Raw genomic sequence first — 19,943 nt, 5'->3', positions numbered from 1 at the left:
CTTTATTGTCCTATCTCAGTTATTTCAGTCACATCTAAAATATTTGAAGTAGCTGCAGTTATCAAACCCAAAACTTTATTGCATACATTCCATTATCCAAAACAGTCAGTTTGGTTAACAACAAGCGAAAAACACTATAGATGCAGTAAACAGTTTTGTTGGTGAAATAAGCACATAATTAAAAAGGACAATAAGATCACAGGAAACTTCTTTGATCTCATCAAGACTTTTGATTCTGTAAACCAAGCCTTGCTTATTTACAAAATCATCAAATGTTGCATTAGGAGCAGTGACCTACAATGACTTATATCCAATTTCTGTAACAGAAAACACAGAGTGGGGTAAATTATAATTCCAATTGAGAAATAATGTCTCTCGATTTTGCACAAGGTTCCATATTCGAGAGAAGTCTTTTGTTCATACACAAACACAAGAAACAAAAAAACTTGATGCTTCACACTGGGTAAAACCGTATACCTAGCTTTGCAGTAAAGGAAACAAAAATTTGTAATAAATTGAAAGAGAACAATTAGGTCCACTGAAAAGAAAGCTATATAAGGCACTGCTACTGAAATGTTATTATTCAGAGGATGAATTATTAATCTGAGTTGCACACAACTTGTCACATATCCAGTTAAGTAAACATAATCATTTATAAAAATATATGAATGAAAATAATTTTTGATAATCTAATTTAACTGGATAGATAGAAAAATCTACTCAACATGTGCCAGTAGGAGAAAATACGTATACAGCTTGCATATTTCAATACCTTTATAAGCATTCTCTCCTGCTGCTGCTTGGTGAATAGACACAATATCTATCCAGTTACATTATGTTCACTACGGATCAATTGGAATGAAAGTAAATCTAATCTAATCTTATAAAAATATCATTTTACAGTTATGTTGTTGTTTAGTGGCATCAAAATTGCTTTACTATAATGCAAATTTCTGATATTTCTCCTGTGCGCAAACCAAATGGATTGCAAATGTATGTCATGATATGAATAAATCAATCACAGTTCACACAAATTACTGTACACTGAGAGTGCACAACGATTTTCACTTATTTATCCCACGGTAAATTATTGTTCATTTCCTTCCATTAACATGCTATGCAGAGTGGGATGAAGTAGACAAAGGAAATTTGAGGTGATGGAAATCATAACATTTCAATACAACAGAATTTTCTACAAAGCAAACACAGCAGCACTTATTAGATACTGTATGCAAAATTCTATATTAACTCTCATGTCGCATTTCTCCCACAGCTACTGTTTTAATTTTTCCTCTCTCTCCCAGAAAGTGATTTTCTGAAGTTTCCCTGATTCAAAACTGTCTCAAAAAACTCAGTGCTTTAAAATCTTTTACTCTTATTCCAACAGTTTCCTCCATTTCCATGGATGAAAGGCAGAGGAGTGGGGACAATGACAGATAGCTGCATTGTAAATTACAAGTAGTTCACATGTCAACAATAAATATTGTCTTTGTACTTCAGGTATTTTTTGTGCACTGCTGTGATGGAAACTCCATTTTAACATACACAGTTTCAATGAGTAATATGGTCACTGAAATGCTGTGCATAAAAATGAGCTCTTCAACCAGGCAAACCTGCTAGACATCTCAGAATATACTTCACAGACAATCTCATGAACCAAATATACACAAAACTATTTACCTGCCACCTGAGAATTAAGGTTGCATTAATATTGAGAGCCTCCTCCATGCTGGTAGTATCATCATTCTCTAGTTGACTAGCAACAGAATTCCTTGAGACTTCTGCAGTTTCATCTGCCCCTGAACTGGAGATGACTCTTGCCCTGTGTCTGTTATAGAAGTCCACATACGGGCTCTCCCTAGCAGACGTTACATTCTCTACATGGTCTTCAATGGGAAGATCAGAAAATGGATCAGCTCTTTCCTCTGAAACAGAATTATTGTTGATTTTTCTTATACTTAAATTTTTTATGAAATGTAGTCAAAAGTAGTTAGGTATGATATAGCACGGCATTGTAAGTACATCACTGTGTACCACCAGGAGTAAATATGACACAAAGACAAGGTTGGACTTGTGTTATGCTGACTGCCAATAGATTCAAACAATTCAATGATGAATGGTATGTCTGAAATAAATTTCTCAATGCACAGCATGGGGAACATTTTGAAGAGCTATTTGCATAAATTATTTTATATTTATACCCTCGAGAAAGAAATCAGAGAGAGAGAGAGAGAGAGAGAGAGAAGTAGATTCAGTACACGATGGTTGTATCCAGTCTTTCGAGTAAGAAATGTGTACTCCATATGGTGAGAGAAGAGCTCTGACAGTTGATGCGGCCTTGGCATGCATGCTTAACGCATCCATGATGCCCAATCAGATCGTGAGCTTTTGCTTACGTTACCATGGTAACGGCCCAGTGTTGCTGTAGTGTTGGGCGACTTCATCTATGCATGTTCTGCAGATCTCATCACAAGAAGAGGCGCTACAGATGTGTAACGTCTCAAAATACAGTGTCTAAACTACACTAATGAGTGTCATTAGTGTATTATTTGTAAACAATATTTGCTTTATTCCACCCACCCACCCACCCACACACACACACACACACACACACACACACACACACACACACACACACACACACACACACAAAATGGGCTCACATTAGTGTAATCTATAATTAACAGAAAAGCAGTTACTGTTCAGTTGATTTTTATCTACAGCAATGTTGAAAATTATGTTATATTGATTGCTATTGAAAGATAAAAATTATTAATTATATACATAAAATTTTATGTGTAATAAATAATACTTCTTTATAGTGCTACAAGATTTGCAAATCCAGAATTCAAATAATATATCAATCTGAATGTTATCCCAAAATTTGATACTGCTAAAAAAACCTGAACTCTAACAAGCGAACTTGACAAAAAACAGTCCAATAATTAGCAAAAGCTAAAAGAAAAGTTCATCAAAACAGCACAAAATTTAATTCCACTTTGAAAGAAACAAAACACCCTTGGTGGAATGCAGATTGTGAAACAGCAGTTAAGTCTACGCATGAGGCATTCAAAAATTGGAATAGTAACAAAGCTGAAAATACGCACAACACCTTTCAAATAGTAAGTAAAGAAATATCTAAATTAATCTAACAGACTAAAAGGAACTACAAAAATGCCAAACTTTTTGAAACTGAAAAAGACTTCTAAACAAACAATACAAGAAACTTTTATAAAACATTCAAAGCAAAACTAACCGATTACCAACCTCAAAGTCTTTGCTTCAAAGATGAGAATGTCAGTCTGGCTCTTAGCAACCAGGAAAATTGTAAGGTACTTACTAATTATTTAGAAAAACTATTAAATTGTAATCAGCAAATAACCTCCAACCACAGCAAACTACTAACACCAACCCTAACTCTAAAGAACTGCACAAAATAGAAACAACTAAAGAAATTAAGAGACTTAAAAACAATAAAGCATCTGGAGAAGACAGTATACTTGCAGAACTACTAAAATCAGCTGGCACTAATACCATAAACAAGGTCACTCAACTAATAGGACATATCTGGCAAACTGAGAAAATATGTGAGGATTGGAAAACTAGCCTAATTCATCCATTGCATAAAAAAGGGGGTGAAACCAATGTTAATAATTGCTGAGGACTCTTGCTTTCTTCTCCCGGTCACATACAAAATTCTACTGCCATTTTTTTTTATTGAGCCCAAGAACAGTTAGAACCTAAAATTGGTGAATAACAAACAGGTTTTAGACCTAACAGATCTTGTCTGGAACAAATTCTAAATTTAAAACTAATCCTTAGGCACCAAAGTATTTCTAGTAACAATACTGTATGTACATTTGTGCAGTGTCATTTTTTCCTCATTCCAATTGAGTGCAACAGGAAAGAGAATGTCTAGCAGTGATATAAGGTATCCTGAGCCAAACACCATATGGTCACCTGTGGAATATGTATATAGATGTAGATTGTGGGCCAGTTGCACCTCTCTACTAGTGTAGTTACTGCTTCCAATCATTAAACCACATGTTGTGACCAGTGTGAATAATCTTGACAAACGTTTGCATAAACTCAGTCTTCTTGTGGGTAATTCAGGCAACATTGAAGAATTACAAAAAAATGATCACCACAGAAAAGTACCAGTGAGATGATTGTTGTTAAGCATGAGTAAAGTCATTAGCAATGAGGAAATGCAAGTTACACCATGAGGTGTAACATACCACTACAGTTAAGTGATGTGTTTCAGAGCGTTTATAGTACCAAAGAATAATGATTGTCAAACATGCAGTTAATTTTCATCAATTGGTTTAGTAAGTTTCGACACACATACTGCCAGGAGATTTTGCGTTATCTGTGCAAGTAATTGAGTCCAGTTGGAGACAGTATTTCTGCAAGAGGAGGTGATGCCGGCAGTTATTCTATGCAGCTGTGCCCTTGCCTCAGAGACATACTGCGCTCCTTGGAATCGCACACACCATGAAAATGGACTACATCATGAAAGAAAGAGAAGATAGTCTGATCTGAAGTACGATACAAAGTTTGCATTGAACTATCTATCAATTTGTATTTCTTGATATAATTGCCAAACAATAAAGGCACAAAATTATTGTATAGGATGTTCTGGGATTGTATGAGCTGAAAGAATCTATGTATGTCTTAAAAGAGTGACTTCTATTAGTTAGTAGCTTATTGGAAATAGACAAGCTCAATTCCATTTCCAGCACAAGCTAAATTATACAGGAGACAAAGTCCACAAAAAGAAGAAAGACGACACCAGAAGGGGAAAAATACTCCAGATAAGTAAGCCAGTAATATCTGGACAGTTCACAACAGCATGAGAATTAATGCATGAAATCCCTCTCCAAGCATATGTCAAATACAGCTAGGAACTGTCCCAACATTCTGCACCAACGTCCCTACTCACTTCAATTGAGTGACAGGGCATGCTTATCCAGGATGAGTTTTTGATTATATCACCAAAACTTTGCAAAACACGGAAATACTTTTTAGACAAAAATAGTCAGTTGTGAGAGCTTTTTACAATGGTCGTAATTTTGTCCTCATGTTCCCATTTGATATTCTGCAGCTGATTTCAGTTCCTCCTTTTCCACCAGCTTCCATGCAATGTAAGCCTCACCATTCCATTGCCCTTACTATTTGCTTAAGACATATTTAACTTGGAAAAGATCACGTATACACTGCTGAGAAAGAAAGCCTATACGTTAGGTCTGAGGCATTCGGTATACAAGGACACAAGAGGTATTTCTGAATATTATCCAAAATGGGAAGGAAGGAGGTCAGGCAGGACTGGAGTAGGTACAGATTTCAAAATATCTAGTATGTTATGCATGTTTGGATAAAGCTGGAGCTTATGAACAATCGTTTCTGTGAGTTATTCAAGCAAATCAGAAATCTGTTCAGTAGGAGATGAGGATAGTAATAGTAATAGTAATACTACTACTACTACTACTACTACTACTACTACTACTAATAATAATAATAATAATAATAACACAGGATTTTGATTATGTTGACAGAGAAACTATAGATAAAATAATCCGAGAATTTGGTGTAAAGTCTAAACTGGCAAAACAGATCTTTGAAACACTTACAGATTCAGCCCGTAAAGTAAAATTTATGGGAAAAATTTCACAGCCTTTCAAAATAAAAATCAGGTGTATGACAAGGTGATGGCCTATCTCCAATTCTTTTTTAATAGTGGATTAGAGAAAACAATAAGAATTTGGAATGAAAAATTTATTGAACTCAGCATCTCGCCTATAAGGTTAGGAAGAGAGAGCAAAAAGAATGAAATCAACTGTCTTGCATTTTCAGATGATTTTGCTATACTTTCAAAAAATGTGGCATCTGCTATAACACAAATGAATCTCTTTGGAAAAAAAAAACACCCAGCAGAACTGGCTTAAGAATTTCTGCAGAAAAAAAGAAAATTTGTAACAAACATTAAAGATGCTCCAAAACTCTTGAAAAACAGATACTGGCCAAAAAAAGAGGGTAAAAAAATTCAAATATCTAGGGGAGATAATCCAAGAAAATGCTTTGGAAAAATCTGCCATAGAGGAAAGATAGAATAAAATTGGGAGAGCATATAGTATCATCAAAGAGCTGTAAAATAAAAAGTGTCTATCCAAAAATGCAAAAACAAGGCATTACAACACAGTAGTGAAGCCAGAGTGCCTATATACAGGCAAATCTCTGGCATTAAACTAAAATTTAGATAAATTAGAAGTACTAGAAAGGTGAATTATAAGGAAAATATTAGGACCACAAAAGAAAATATTAAGTAGAACCACAAAACACAGGAGGAGGTTGAAAACTATGAAGTAATGCTGAAATATACTGAAATATAGAAAATAACGAGAAAAAGAAAACATAATTTTTGGACATTTATTTTGAATGCAAGACAGTGGATAGATAAATAAGATTTTCAAATATTTGTGAAGTAAAAAGTCCCAACAAGCCACTTCAATGAAGTAAAATAAGATTTAGAAAGAAACAATATAAAATCAGAAGATATGAACAACAGAGAAGTCTTTCGGGAAAAAGTACTGAAAATGGAAGGATTCCAAGGCAGGGTAGCTAACAAGACTAGTTCAAAATGGTCTGAAGACAGAAAGAAGAAACACAGTGAACAGATGAAAGCATGCTAGAAGAAAAGAAAAGAACAAAGTATGAAGAATTGAAATTGGAATGTGGTCCTTAGGTGGCCTATTCACAGCATAATAATAATAATAACAACAATAATAAAGATAATGTAATGAATACCCAAGACCAATGGAAGGAGGGAGATTAGGTTTTAACATTCTGCTGACCATGAAGTCATTAACATTATTAATGGAATATAAGCAAGGATATGACACGAGATCAGCTGAGGCCTTTTCAAATGATAGATCTCAGCATTAACATAAAATATTTTAGGAAAAACAATGGAAAACCTAAATATGGGGATTTGATTTTCACTCCCCTGCATATAATTTCAACGCTGCTGCTGAAACATCTCACTAAGCATATTAATGGAAAGGAGGTGAAGGAAGGGCATGTGAGGTTTTGGTAAAATGAGAAAATTTATAAGTTCGGAATTATGACTCAGAATGAGTCTGGTGTATTACGGGTACTTCTACTTTAATGTGTAAAAGGAGAATAGGGCTGTTGTGGAATCCCTACACAGACTGTATATCTATTCAGAATGAAGTTAAACTGAATATTTTCTTCAATGGTAAAGTGTGTGGAGTGCCATTACTTTGATTTTCATGTATCCTCAGGTTGCGTGATAAGGCAAACACGTTTTATTGCATGTCACAATCCAGCAAAGGAAAATCATTTTGTCCATTACAGCATGAATTTTGCAGTTAATAAGATTTAGAATTGGCAAGGCTTTTATGAATTCACTGTTGGATCATAACATTGCTACAAGCAATGATGGTGAGTTCTGACGTGTGACATGGGCAACAGAGAAAACTACAGAGCCAGCTACTCTGAGGAGAAAACTTGCGTTCTATTATTTATACACTGATCAGCCACAACATTATGGGCACCTGCCTAATAGCTGGTATGTCCACCTTTGGCCCAGACAACAGTGGTGACGCAGCATGGTGTGGAAGCAATGAGGCCTTGGTAGGTTGCTGGAAGGAGTTGGTTGGTTGGTTGGTTGGTTGGTTTGGGGAAGGAGACCAGACAGCGAGGTCATCGGTCTCATCGGATTAGGGAAGGATGGGGAAGGAAGTCGGCCGTGCCCTTTGAAAGGAACCATCCCGGCATTTGCCTGGAGCGATTTAGGGAAATCACGGAAAACCTAAATCAGGATGGCCGGACGCGGGATTGAACCGTCGTCCTCCCGAATGCGAGTCCAGTGTCTAACCACTGCGCCACCTCGCTCGGTGGAAGGAGTTGGCACCACATCTGCACACATGTCATCAAATTCCTGTAAAGGAAGGGGGTGATAAGCTCTGACACCTCATTTAATCATATCCCTGATGTGTTCGATCGGGTTCAGATCTGACAAGTTGGGAGGAGAGCACATCAATTGGAACATGTCACTGTGTTCCTCAAACCACTCCATCACACTCCTCATCTTGTGATGTGACCCATTAACTTGTTGAAAAATGCTGCTGCCGTATGGAAACAATCGTCATGAAGGGGACGTACACGGTCTGCAAGCAATGTATGTTCCCCTGAGCATAACGCAGCTGCCACCAGCTTGTCTTCATCTCACAGTAAAGGCGTCAAAGAGCTGCTCCCTCTGGAAGATGATGGATTCACTCCCCCACACCAGCATGATGAAGAAGGTATTTGGATTCATCAGATCATGCAACACACTGCCACTGCACCACAGTCCAGTGCCGATTGTCACATGCCCATTTCAGTCATGGTTGCCAATGTCATGATGTAAACATTGGCACATGCATGGGTTGTTGGCTGCGGAGGCCCATCATTAGGAGTGTTCGGTACATTGTGTGTTCAGATACAGTAGTACTCTGCTCAGCATTAAAGTCTAATGCTAGTCCCTTCACAGTTCGTCGCCTGTCCTGTTTTACTAGTCTGCCCAACCTATGACGTCTAAAACCTGTAATGAAGGGTGGCCACCCAACCCTACGATGTTGGGATGAGGTTTCACCACGTGTTGAAGACACTGATTGCAGCATTCCTCTAACACCCGACAAGTCATGCAGTTTCTGAAATGCTCGTGCCGAGCCTCCATACCATCACAATTTGCCCTCGGTCAAACTCAGATGGATCACATGCCTTCCCGATTCTACACACGGACAGCACGCTCACTGATACTACGTGCAACAACCGTGTGTCTCACTAGCAGTGGTTCCTCACCAGCTGACATTGCCTGGACAGGTTTATGTCAATAGTAGGTTGATGGTACTAATGTTCTGGCTAATCAGTGAATTTAGTGTCTAGGTAAGCTTGATGATCATTTAAAGCAAAACTTGTATGATGTTTGAGTTATTCTCGCAAGATTTAACAAAGGCGTAATGGTGAAGCAATTTTACTGTTATTAAGTTGAATACTGGCCTTCGACAAAAGAATTGGAACAATGACTTGCTGTTTTATGGAAACAAATATGCTCAATGGGACATCTGGATTGACACTGCTCCATGATCACATCACATATGATGAAGTTCGTAAGTTACATGAAGTATCGACAACAGTAGAGCAGATGCAGCAACAGTAGGGCAGATGCAACAACAGTGGCAAAGACTGGTATTAGTTTGAGAGTAAATAGTTACTGGCTAGTAGGACGACTTAGGCAACAATGGCATGACACCCTGCACAAAGATCTCACGATCTCAGTCCTGCACGTTCATTAGGCACAAGATCAGATAAAATTGCAACAGAACACTAAAACAGTGGACCCCGCCAGCAAGAGGGACAGATGGTGAGGAGGAGGGAGGGGGGAGGAGGGAGGGGGGAGGAGGAGGAGGGGGAGGAGGAGGGGGAGGAGGAGGAGGAGGAGGAGGAGGAAAAAGAAAAAAAATAAGAAGAACACATTATTTATGCAGTTTCTAAAGATGAAATTGTTGACTTGTATAACACGAATGCAACAGCTAAGCTTCTCTAGCTTTGTGTCAAAATAAATGTTATAACATAAAAATCAATGTATGCTTCACAAAATTATAAAGGAGGGGTCTCTCTTCCAATAGTGTTTCATCCATCCTTGCGCCACAAAGATTACTTGCGTTTATCATAAATACCACCCAAAGGAAAAAAGGAACTTAAAGTTCAATAACGGTATCTACAATTATACACACAACCAATACCACTTAAAGAAAAGTGTCACATTAAAAAGAAATAGTCAACTCATTAATGAGGGGAACAGCTTCTGCAAAGAATGAAATTTATAGCCAGAAGATAACTAATCTTAGGGACAGCGAACACTGTTTGTGAGTGATAAACAGTCATATATAAGCAGCTAATATAAAATTCTCATCTGCAATGAACCCCTTACACACTACCATACACCTGATGTATAGAATTTTTAATCACTATTATCTGAAACAATTATTACACCATCCAGTGGTTCTGTATCACAAAATACGATTAACTTACTTTTGTGCTTCTGTCTGCGTGCACTAAACACAAAGTGGATTGACTCTTGTGCCTGAAGTTTCACTCCTGAAATGAAATAATATTTAACTCAGTTGAATTAACAAATTATTAACAGCTACAATGATGTTAAAACAAATATAAATTGCAAACTATAACTACATACTACCTGTAGGAACAGCTATTTTTCCAAATAGCTGCCACGTTTTGCTGACGAGTGAAACCTGAGAGACTGATACCTCTGTCAATATAGGATCGTGTACCTGCAAATTAAGATAAGGGCATATAGAAATTATTCCTTGTTTCAGTATTACATGATAACATATAAAGAGTAGTTTTAGTATTCACAAATGGGTACAAGGAAGATGCTTCCTCAAAGCTTGAGGAACAATGAGGCGTATCTTTGGCAACATCGAGGAAACCTATGTGGCTGAATCTTCAACCACTGAAGACGCTAACTATTTCAATTTGTTTTTGACTCTGATAAATAAATAAAAAGTACGACATATCAAATAGTAATTATTATTGTCCGTTAACAGTTACATGCACAAAAAGACTGTTCATGCACTTGCAGAGTACAGCAAAATGATTACTTGTACACATTTGGCTCCTCTGAGAGGAGTCTCTGGTGTGTGAGAAATTGTCACAGATCTGTGTTACATATGATATTGAGTAAATTTTATGAAATATAGTAGTACTAGAGGCACTGCCTGACTGCAGCTGGTCAGAGTAAAGATTTACTGTTACCTTGTTTTTTGGTTACTATCAAATAAATATTTTGTTTTGTCACTGTTCCTTTTTTATATTTTATTGGAACACTTGCTTATGTACTTTTAATGTTGGCAATCTGATTAAGACATCACATGCCTATGTGTCACCCTTGAATTATTTTTGTGCCAAAGTACCTACATGTCTACCCTACTTTCCCAACAACAACTGGAAACTGACTATTATTTCGTGGGATCATAAAGGAAGACCACAAATTCTAGATTGCATGTTGCATCTAGTCGAATTTCACGAAGTGTGTGAATTTTCTTTCTATTTTTTCCTTCTGCTATTGTTGTTCACCTGATTCTCAGTTTTCATGTGAACATTCTCTAATTCTCACATCTTCTCTCACATTTTCACATAGTTCTTCACTTCAACCTTCTCTTACACATTTTCTTTTCTTTTTTTTTCCAAATTACAGTATGGCATCTTTTTTCTTCCTTACTGTTTCTCCATGTCCTCTTATATCTTTTAGATTTTGCCTGACACTATGTAAACTCGCTCTTATGATATGGCATTTTAGTGACATATAAATAATTTTTATTTGTTGCTAAAATAATATTAATGCATTAGCACAAACCGTTATATACCTTCAAGAGGCAAACGTTGTAGAACATAGGCATTTATGATTTATGGTTTCAGACCATTTCTAAAAGCACCTAGAACATTTGGCTCTCTCCCATACAGCTTTGGTTTCACTGGTACATCTTCAGTCTTGCCCACACATCTCTGTTACCAGCACCCTTCTGTATCCATCACGGGTATCAAACTCGCAGTCCCCTGCCAATATAACAGTATGTAAACATTGTGTCATCTTGCATGTAGGCTCACAAAACCTGACTAGTTGTGAATATTTTGGTAGGTGACTACCGAATGACACATGCAAAGAGTATAAAATGAGATTGTCACTTAGATGTTTCGCAAACTCTTCCTTCAAAATGTGCTGCTGCTGTGCCCATGGAGCAACAGTGACTGCTTTAACTGAAGAGTGCACTACTGCAGATTCAAGCATAGACAATGCTGGTGTAAGTCGGTAATCTTTGTGACTATGATGTCACACTGTTTTGCACTGGTGCCAATAACATCATTCCAACAGTTGTGGCATCGCATATGGTTGGTGAACAGCTGTTCAGAATTCATTAATAAAGCAATTAGTGATGAAGCTACTCCTGACCAATAATTACTTGTGCTTTGCACAAAATTTTTCTGTATAAAGTTATATTAGTATGAAAACTAAATTTGAAATGTTTCTTTTTTGTATTGTTTTTGTATCCTACCTAAATCTGAACCTCGCTCACTTGGCACATGTCAGGTTATGAGTTGGAATCCTTGGTACATTCAATATTTACAAGCATTGTAGGTTTTTTCATGAAAGAATAATATTTTAGAATGAGAGAGATTACATCTCACTACACACCCAGTCGCATCCCACACAGCCACTGTTATTAAATTTTCTTATTAGCAAAAGGAGACCAAGAGCTATCTGCTATCAAAACTGTATAGGTGGTAGTGGACAACAGTGAATGCTTACTAACACACACTTAAAGATAATGGAATCTCTACACTGAGAGAGAAGTGTCTTGTAATGGAAAACTAGTACACTACAACATGGTTGTTGTACAAGAAGCCTTGTATGTGACAGAAACCACATAACTAGAGGGATTATAAAAATCAGTTACACTGAGACATGAATGGAAAATTCTTAGTAAAATATACAGTGGTGCTCTCTGAGACACAGACAACATCACAGATAAATTTAGGAAAAGATGCCTACACTTGTATTGGCACCTATGTGTGATGGATGAAAAAATGTTCACTAAGAAAATATTTATCGTAATTAATGCAATTAAATTAAAGACCACTTGGATGAAAGAAACACAAGACAACCAGGAATAATTGAAAATATCAGAAGAAATTAAGGGCTGAAAACAACTCGGAAATAAACATCAGAAATAAGAAATTGAACAAGTATGAAGAAAAGAAACAACAGGCAAAAAAACAGAGAGAAAAGAAAGAAAAAACACAGTGAATTAATAAAGAGGCTTTTGAAACTGAAGACAAGGAGGTGAACCTGTGACTGGCTCAAGTGCACACACTTTCCCAAGGCAGGATAATCAAAGAGTTAGAGTGAGAGATAATATTTTTTAATAGGCAATCTGTTAAAGATATTTGCACAAGGCTCTAGAAATCCTTTAAGAATTCTAGAGTAGCAGGCAAAGTCTACATTGATCTTATTTTTGTTTTTTGTATTTTTTTAAGATTGTGATTAATCTGAAATAGGTCTTCAGTATTAATTTCAGATACTGGAGTTCACAGGTTTGACAATTTAATGTATTTTTAAATTTGGACAGTTTAAGAGTCACTTATATTTTCTTGAACACAGGAAGAGTTGTTCAGAGAAAGCTACTACTTTCCATATATATGAAGTACACAATAAGGACTCTTACAACACAATTATACTCAAGGTGTCCAGGGAATGAGCAGATGTAGGTGTCCAATAGAGGCGGAACATTATTACTATGGGACACACCACTAATTAGATTTTTTAATTTATTTTATCTCCTTTTTCTAGTAAAATATTGGATGAGTTTTGGAACACGATCTGTTCAGTAATTCAGTGAGTGAAATACATAGGTGACACACACAGCAAACTTTCAAACTAATTTAATGTTGCCATTTACTGCAGAAGATAACATTAAAGAGCACTTCACCAAGGTGTCATGAAACAATATTATGAAAAAGATAGTTACTACTCACCATATAGCAGAGACACAGTCACAGATACGCACAACAAAAATACTGTCAGAAAGCGAGCTTTTGGCCTACATGGCTTTAGTTAGAAATAACACCCCCCCCCCCCCACACACACACACACTCACACACACAACTCATGCAAACATGACCACAGCCTATGGCTGCTGAGGCGAGACTGTGAGCAGCAGAGGATGATGAGAGAAGCAAGTGGGTGGTGCAGGTGAGGAGGAGGCTGAGGCAGGAAGACAGGAAGAGGGAGGGATAGCATGGTAGGGACGAGGAATGAAAAGTTTTGCATGTAGGAGCATACAGGGATGAGGTGGAGAGAAGGTGAGGGGGAGGGAGGGAGGTAGTGGAAAAAGAGAGAAGTAAAAAGACTGTGGGTGCGTTGGTGGAATAGAGGGCTGTGTAGTGCACGGATGGGAATGGGGAAGCGGCTATATGGGTAAGGAAATGACTAACAAAGGTTGAGGACAGGAGGGTTACGGGAACACAGGATATATTGCATGGAGAGTTCCCATCTGCACAGTACAGAAAAGCTGGTGTTGGTGGGTAGGATCCAGATGGCACAGGCTGTGAAGCAATCATTGAAATGAAGAAAGTCGTGGTGGGCGGCGTGCTCAGCAATAGATTGGACCAGCAGTTTCTTGGACACAGTTTGTTGGTGGCCATTAATGCAGAGAGTCAGCTTGTGGTTGTCATGCTCATGTAGAATGCAACACAGTGGTTGCAGCTTAGCTTGTAGCTCACATGACTGGTTTCACAGATAGCCCTGCCTTTGATGAGATAGGTGATGCTTGTGACCGGATTCAAGTAGGTGCTGGTAGAAGATGTATGGGATAGGTGATGCTTTTGACTGGACTTAAGTAGGTATTGGTGGTGGTGGTGGAAGATTTATGGGACAGGTCTTGCATCTAGGTCTATTAAAGGGACATGAGCCATGAGGTACGGGATTGGGAGCAGGCGTTACTTAGGGACAGATGAGGATATTGTGTAGGTTTGATGGGTGGCTGAATACCAGCATGGTAGGACATACCTCTTTTCTGGGCACAAAGAGGTAGTCGAAACCCTGGCAGACAATGCGATTCAGTTGCTATAGTCCTGGGTGGTACTGAGTCACAAGAGAGATGATCCTCTCTGACTGTACGTTGGAGTTATGGGAGGTAGTGGGTGATTGTAGAGAGAAGGCACGGGTGATATGTTTTGGGAAGGTAATTATTATCTGTGAAGGCCTCAGTGAGAGCCTTGGTGTATTTTGAGAGATCGCCTGTCACTACAGACGTGACGGCCACACGTGGCTAGGTTGTATGGAAGGGACTTCTTGGTATGGAATGGGTGGTAGTTGTCGAAGAGGAGGTATTGTTGGTGGTTGGTAGGCTTGATATGGATGGAAATATTGACGTGGTCATCATTGAGGTGGAGGTCAACATTGAGGTGGGTGGCTTGTTGGGCTGGATAGGACCAGGTGAAATGACTGGGGGAGAAGGTGTTGAGCTTCTGGAGGAATGTGGATCAGGTGTCCTCACCATCAATCCAGATCTCGAAGATGTATTCAATGAATCTGAACCAGTTCAGGGGGTTGAGTATGTTACATCAGCCTTCCCATGATGACCATTTTTCCTATGAAAGCCTGGGACAATGGGAGAGAGTAGCTGCATACATGTACACACTGTGATCATGCTGTATGTAGTGTGTGCTCATACAGAGACATGTGTTCAGAAGGGAAGCTATAATGTTAACTTCTTTGCATGTGTATCAACTGCCTGGAGGTTAATCTATACCATATAGTGGTAATATTTTTTCATACAATTATTTGCATTTCTGTTAGAAATTTTCATTAACTGATTAGAAAAACTCTTATCGCTGAATACTCTACTCGTCTACAGTGGTCGCATCCATTTGACAAGAACACAGAAACTGAAGTATTTGCAAAAGCTCTCCTTACTTGCTAACTTGCTCAATTTTAATAATAGTTTCGACTAGGTTTGTGTATGTTTGTAGCTGAGTGGTACAGCACAGCTGACTGCTACCACGGGGACCCAGGTTTGATTCCTTGTATTGCTAGGGATTTTTCCTTGGTGGGAAGACTTGTACAGGGTGTATTCTGCATCATGAGGCCAATTGAGGAGCTACTCGATAGATTAGCAGCAGTTCCAAGGTCAAGAAACCCAACAAAAATTGGGAGAGCAGTGTGCTGACCACATGCCCCTCCACACCATTTCCAATGTTGCCACTGGCGGAGGATGACACGGGGGTCAGTTGGGTCTGAGTACAGGGTGTACATAAAGTCTGGGAACACTTTCAATTATTTGTTGCACAAGAACCAAACATTGTACAGATATAATGTATATGTTATTTTGAAGAGAAAGTCGTTTTTTTCCCCCCTTCATGTATATTGCCACAGCGTAGTTTGGTAATTTGCCGATAGTCAGCACTAGGTACAAACATGGCGAATTCAGGTGCAGAGCGAGCTTTCTGTGTGTTGGATTTCAACAAAAATAAATATGCTACAGCTGTTCAACAGATGTTTAGCACGAAGTATGGTAAGAAGCCACCAACAAAGAAGGCCATTTACCACTGGCACAACAAATTCACTACGACAGGTTGCTTGTGCCCGGAAAAAGAAGCGGATGTCCCAGTGTGAGTGGAGTGAATGTGGAGTGTGTAAGAGAGACATTCATAAGGAGTCCAAAGAAACTGGTGCGTCATGCGTCCCATGAACTTTAAATGGCTCCAATGGCAGTGTGGAAAGCCTGCGACAGAAGCTGTCTATGAAACCATTCAAATTGGAGCTAGAGCAGAACTACAGTCGACGACACCATGCTTGGATGGGGGGTAGTAGTAGTAGAGGGGTTTGTGGTCGCACGACAGCAAGGTCTTCAGCGCCCGTTCAGTATCCTAGTGAGACGGGTGTCAAGAAAAAAAAAAAAAAAGCTCAGAACATTTACATAAAACGGAACATAAAACACGGGGAACAATCATTGGAAAATATGTGCTCACCCACACCGAAGCGTGGGATGAAGCAGGGCGTCAGCAGTAAAACATGGACAACACAGGAAGAAAATGAGAGAGGGAGCTAAAACAATGTAGCAGATGGAAGTGGCTGGCTGACCGCAAGGAAAAAAAGGGAGGAGTCAGCCACTCTGCAATACACTAAAACCTCCAGCCTAAAAGTTTAGGCCAGAGTCCAGACACATCACAAAACTTAAAAACCCTAGACACACACGTCTCATCGTTTGCTAAAACACAAGGCAGATCCCCATCAACTTGTGCTTCTGCCCTTGCATCACGATATAAAATGCAGTCCGTTAAAATGTGCCGGACAGAGATGTGCACACCACAGGCAGCACAAAACGGAGGAGCCTCCCGCCGTAATAAATAGCTATGCGTCAGAGGACAGTGCCCGATCCGAAGACATGTGAGGGCCACCTCTTCCCGCCTGAGCAACCGGCAGGAGGAACGCCACGGCCGAGTGGTTGACTTTACCGACCGCAGTTTATTGGCCGTCACCGCCAGCCATTCGTCCTCCCACAACTCCATGCACTTCCTGTGGAGTGCAGCGATGACTGACTGCAAGGGGATAGGACACTGGACCACATCCTGCTCTCTGCAGGCCTCCTTGGCAGCCCGATCAGCCTGTTCATTGCCCCATATGCCGACATGACCAGGCACCCAGCAGAAGGATACCTCTTTACCCCGCCGTTGGAGCAAGTACAGTTGGTCATGTATCAACTGGACCATCTTCTCAGTCGGGTATAGGTTCTGCAGCGATTGTAAGGCACTAAGAGAATCGGAGCAAAGAAGAAATCGATCGCCCCGAACACGATTCATCTGCTCCAGTGCCGTCAGGATCGCGTGGAGCTCCGCTGCGAAAACGGTATATTCAGCAGGGAGGCGAATCCGGGTAACATGATCAGGGAACACCACAGAACAGCCAAGGGAAGTCTCCTGTTTGGAGCCATCAGTATAAACGACAGTGAAACCGTGATGCACATCTAAAATGTTAAAAAACAGTGACTGGAATGTAAAATCTGGCGTGCCATCCTTCTTAAAACGAGTCAAATCTAAAATAAGTTTGGGTCTTCGGAGGAGCCAAGGTGGAGATCTGCTCCAACCGCGACGTAAAACACGAAGACCAGCCATAGACATTGCAGCGAGGCAATCCTGTGCGCGAATCCCATAGGGCTGCGTCGCACGTTGCCGGTTATGAAATAACTGTGCCAGAGGAGGCTGAGCAACGGTATGGTATGCAGGGGTGTATGGTGTAGACAAAGTTTTATACGCCTGGCGGACCGTAAGTAGCTGTCGCCGCATATGAAGTGGCGGTTCACCAGCCTCTGCACAGAGGCTTGGTATGGGGCTAGTTCGGAATGCCCCAGTGGCCAACCGAAGCCCTTCATGGTGCACAATGTCCAACATCTTTAAGTACGAAGGCCTCGCGGACCCATACACCGTGCACCCATAATCGAGCCGAGATCGCACAAACGCCCTGTAAAACTGGAGCAGACAAGTCCTGTCAGCTCCCCATGTACTGTGGCTAAGACATTTTAAAATACTTAAAGCCTGAAGCGACCGCCGTTTCAGGTCTTTAAGATGAGGTAACCACGTGAGCCTCGAGTCAAAAATGAGCCCCAGAAATCTCACCGTGTCTTTAAAAGACAGAATAGTGTCCCTCAAGCGCAACTCAGGAAAGGTGAAAATCGAACGAGAACGGTTAAAAAGAACACATACAGACTTCTCGGTGGAAAACTTAAATCCACTCTTCAGCGCCCAGTCATCCAAACGCCTAATCGTAAGTTGCAACTGACGAGTTGTCGTTGCAAGGCTTGAAGAAGAGCAGAACAAAGAGAAATCATCCACAAACAAAGAACACTGGACAGGACTTTTCACGATGGACGTAATGCTATTAATAGCGATGGCAAAGAGAGTCACACTTAAAACGCTACCCTGAGGGACACCATTCTCCTGCTCAAAGCGATCAGACAGGACGTCACCAATTCGGTATCTAAAATATCGTGGCGAGAGGAAAGACTGAATAAAAAGAGGAAGACAACCACGAAAACCCCATTCGTGAAGCTGCTCCAGGATGAGACGCCTCCAAGTGGTATCGTAGGCCTTCTCGATCTCGAAAAATACACCTATAAGGTGATGACGGCGTAGGAAAGCTTGTTGTATAGCCGCCTCCAGGAGGGCAGGGTTATCGAAGGTGGAACGAAACCTCCTGAACCCACACTGAAAGCGACTAAGGAGTTGCCGGGATTCTAACATCCAGACAAGGCGGCGGTTGACCATCCGCTCCAAGGTTTTCCCTATGCAACTAGTGAGGGCAATACTACGGTAGCTACTTGGGCTCGTGCGGTCTTTCCCAGGTTTTAAAAAAGGGATTAAAACTGCCTCACGCCACGCGTCAGGAAAGTGACCCGACGCCCAAATGGCATTAAAAAGTGCGAGGAGGATTTCTTTGTTGCGCATTGTGAGGTGCCATAGCATACTGTAATGGATCCTGTCGTGACCAGGGGAAGTGTCACGAGCTCCAGACAATGCAGAATCCAGTTCCCACATAGAAAAAGGGCAGTTGTAAACTGCATGAGAGGTGGGCTGGAAGTTCAGACTACACCTCTCAGCAACCGCTCTATGGCGCTGGAAACCTGGATCCTGACTGGTTGTGGCAGTAACTGTCGCAAAATATGCTGCCATAGTCTGGGCAATGTCTCGCGGATCTGTGTGGAGAGTGCCGTTATTCATTACAGCAGCTATGGGGCACCTCCCTCCTCTGCCAGAAATTCTCCTAATGGTCTCCCACACAATGGAACTTTTGGTGGAACGAGTAATGGTGTTCAGGAACTTTTGCCACGACCTCTTCTTGCTCTCACGAATAATGCGGCGACATCTCGCCCTCGCCACCCGAAAGGCTGCAAGATTCTCAGCAGTCGGCCGACACTTGAACCACCGCAGGGCCGCACGCCTGGTCCTGATTGCAGAGCGGCATTCGTCACTCCACCAAGGCACAGGTGGCCTTTTCCGGTGGCCTGTGGACTGTGGAATGGATGCTGCAGCGGCGTGGTGGACCGTTTTGGTAATATGATCCACCCACACCTCAACATTCGCACAGTGTTCGAATTGGGCCAACTGGCTATAAAGTGTCCAGTCCGCTCCACTGAGCACCCAGCGTGGTGGTCTCCTTTCGGGGCCCACGCCATCTGGCAGGTGAATCCAGATTGGGAAATGATCACTGCCGTGCAAGTCAGCGACCACTTCCCAGTGAGCACTAGCGGCAAGAGCTGGAGAGCAAAACGAGAGATCTATGGCAGAGAACGACCCAGTCGCCG

The 19,943-nt window shown here is 40.5% G+C and overlaps 1 protein-coding gene across 3 annotated transcripts in view; it reads right to left on the bottom strand.

Annotated features, from left to right (window-relative positions):
* The window catches only part of LOC126262211 (trafficking protein particle complex subunit 8), a 309,618-nt gene that overhangs the window by 40,622 nt on the left and 249,053 nt on the right, over positions 1-19,943 (bottom strand). For all 3 annotated transcript variants that reach the window (XM_049958637.1, XM_049958638.1, XM_049958639.1), the window contains 3 exons: positions 10,262-10,355; positions 10,096-10,161; positions 1,681-1,925 (listed from right to left, as the gene is read on the bottom strand). In XM_049958637.1, coding sequence (XP_049814594.1) covers positions 1,681-1,925; positions 10,096-10,161; positions 10,262-10,355 — 405 coding nt within the window. The remainder of the gene's footprint in view (positions 1-1,680; positions 1,926-10,095; positions 10,162-10,261; positions 10,356-19,943) is intronic.

This window comes from Schistocerca nitens, chromosome 6, assembly GCF_023898315.1.
Source record: "Schistocerca nitens isolate TAMUIC-IGC-003100 chromosome 6, iqSchNite1.1, whole genome shotgun sequence".
NCBI lineage: Eukaryota > Metazoa > Arthropoda > Insecta > Orthoptera > Acrididae > Schistocerca > Schistocerca nitens.
Note: the sequence above shows the minus strand (reverse complement) of the source record. Positions and strands in the feature narration are given on the sequence as shown.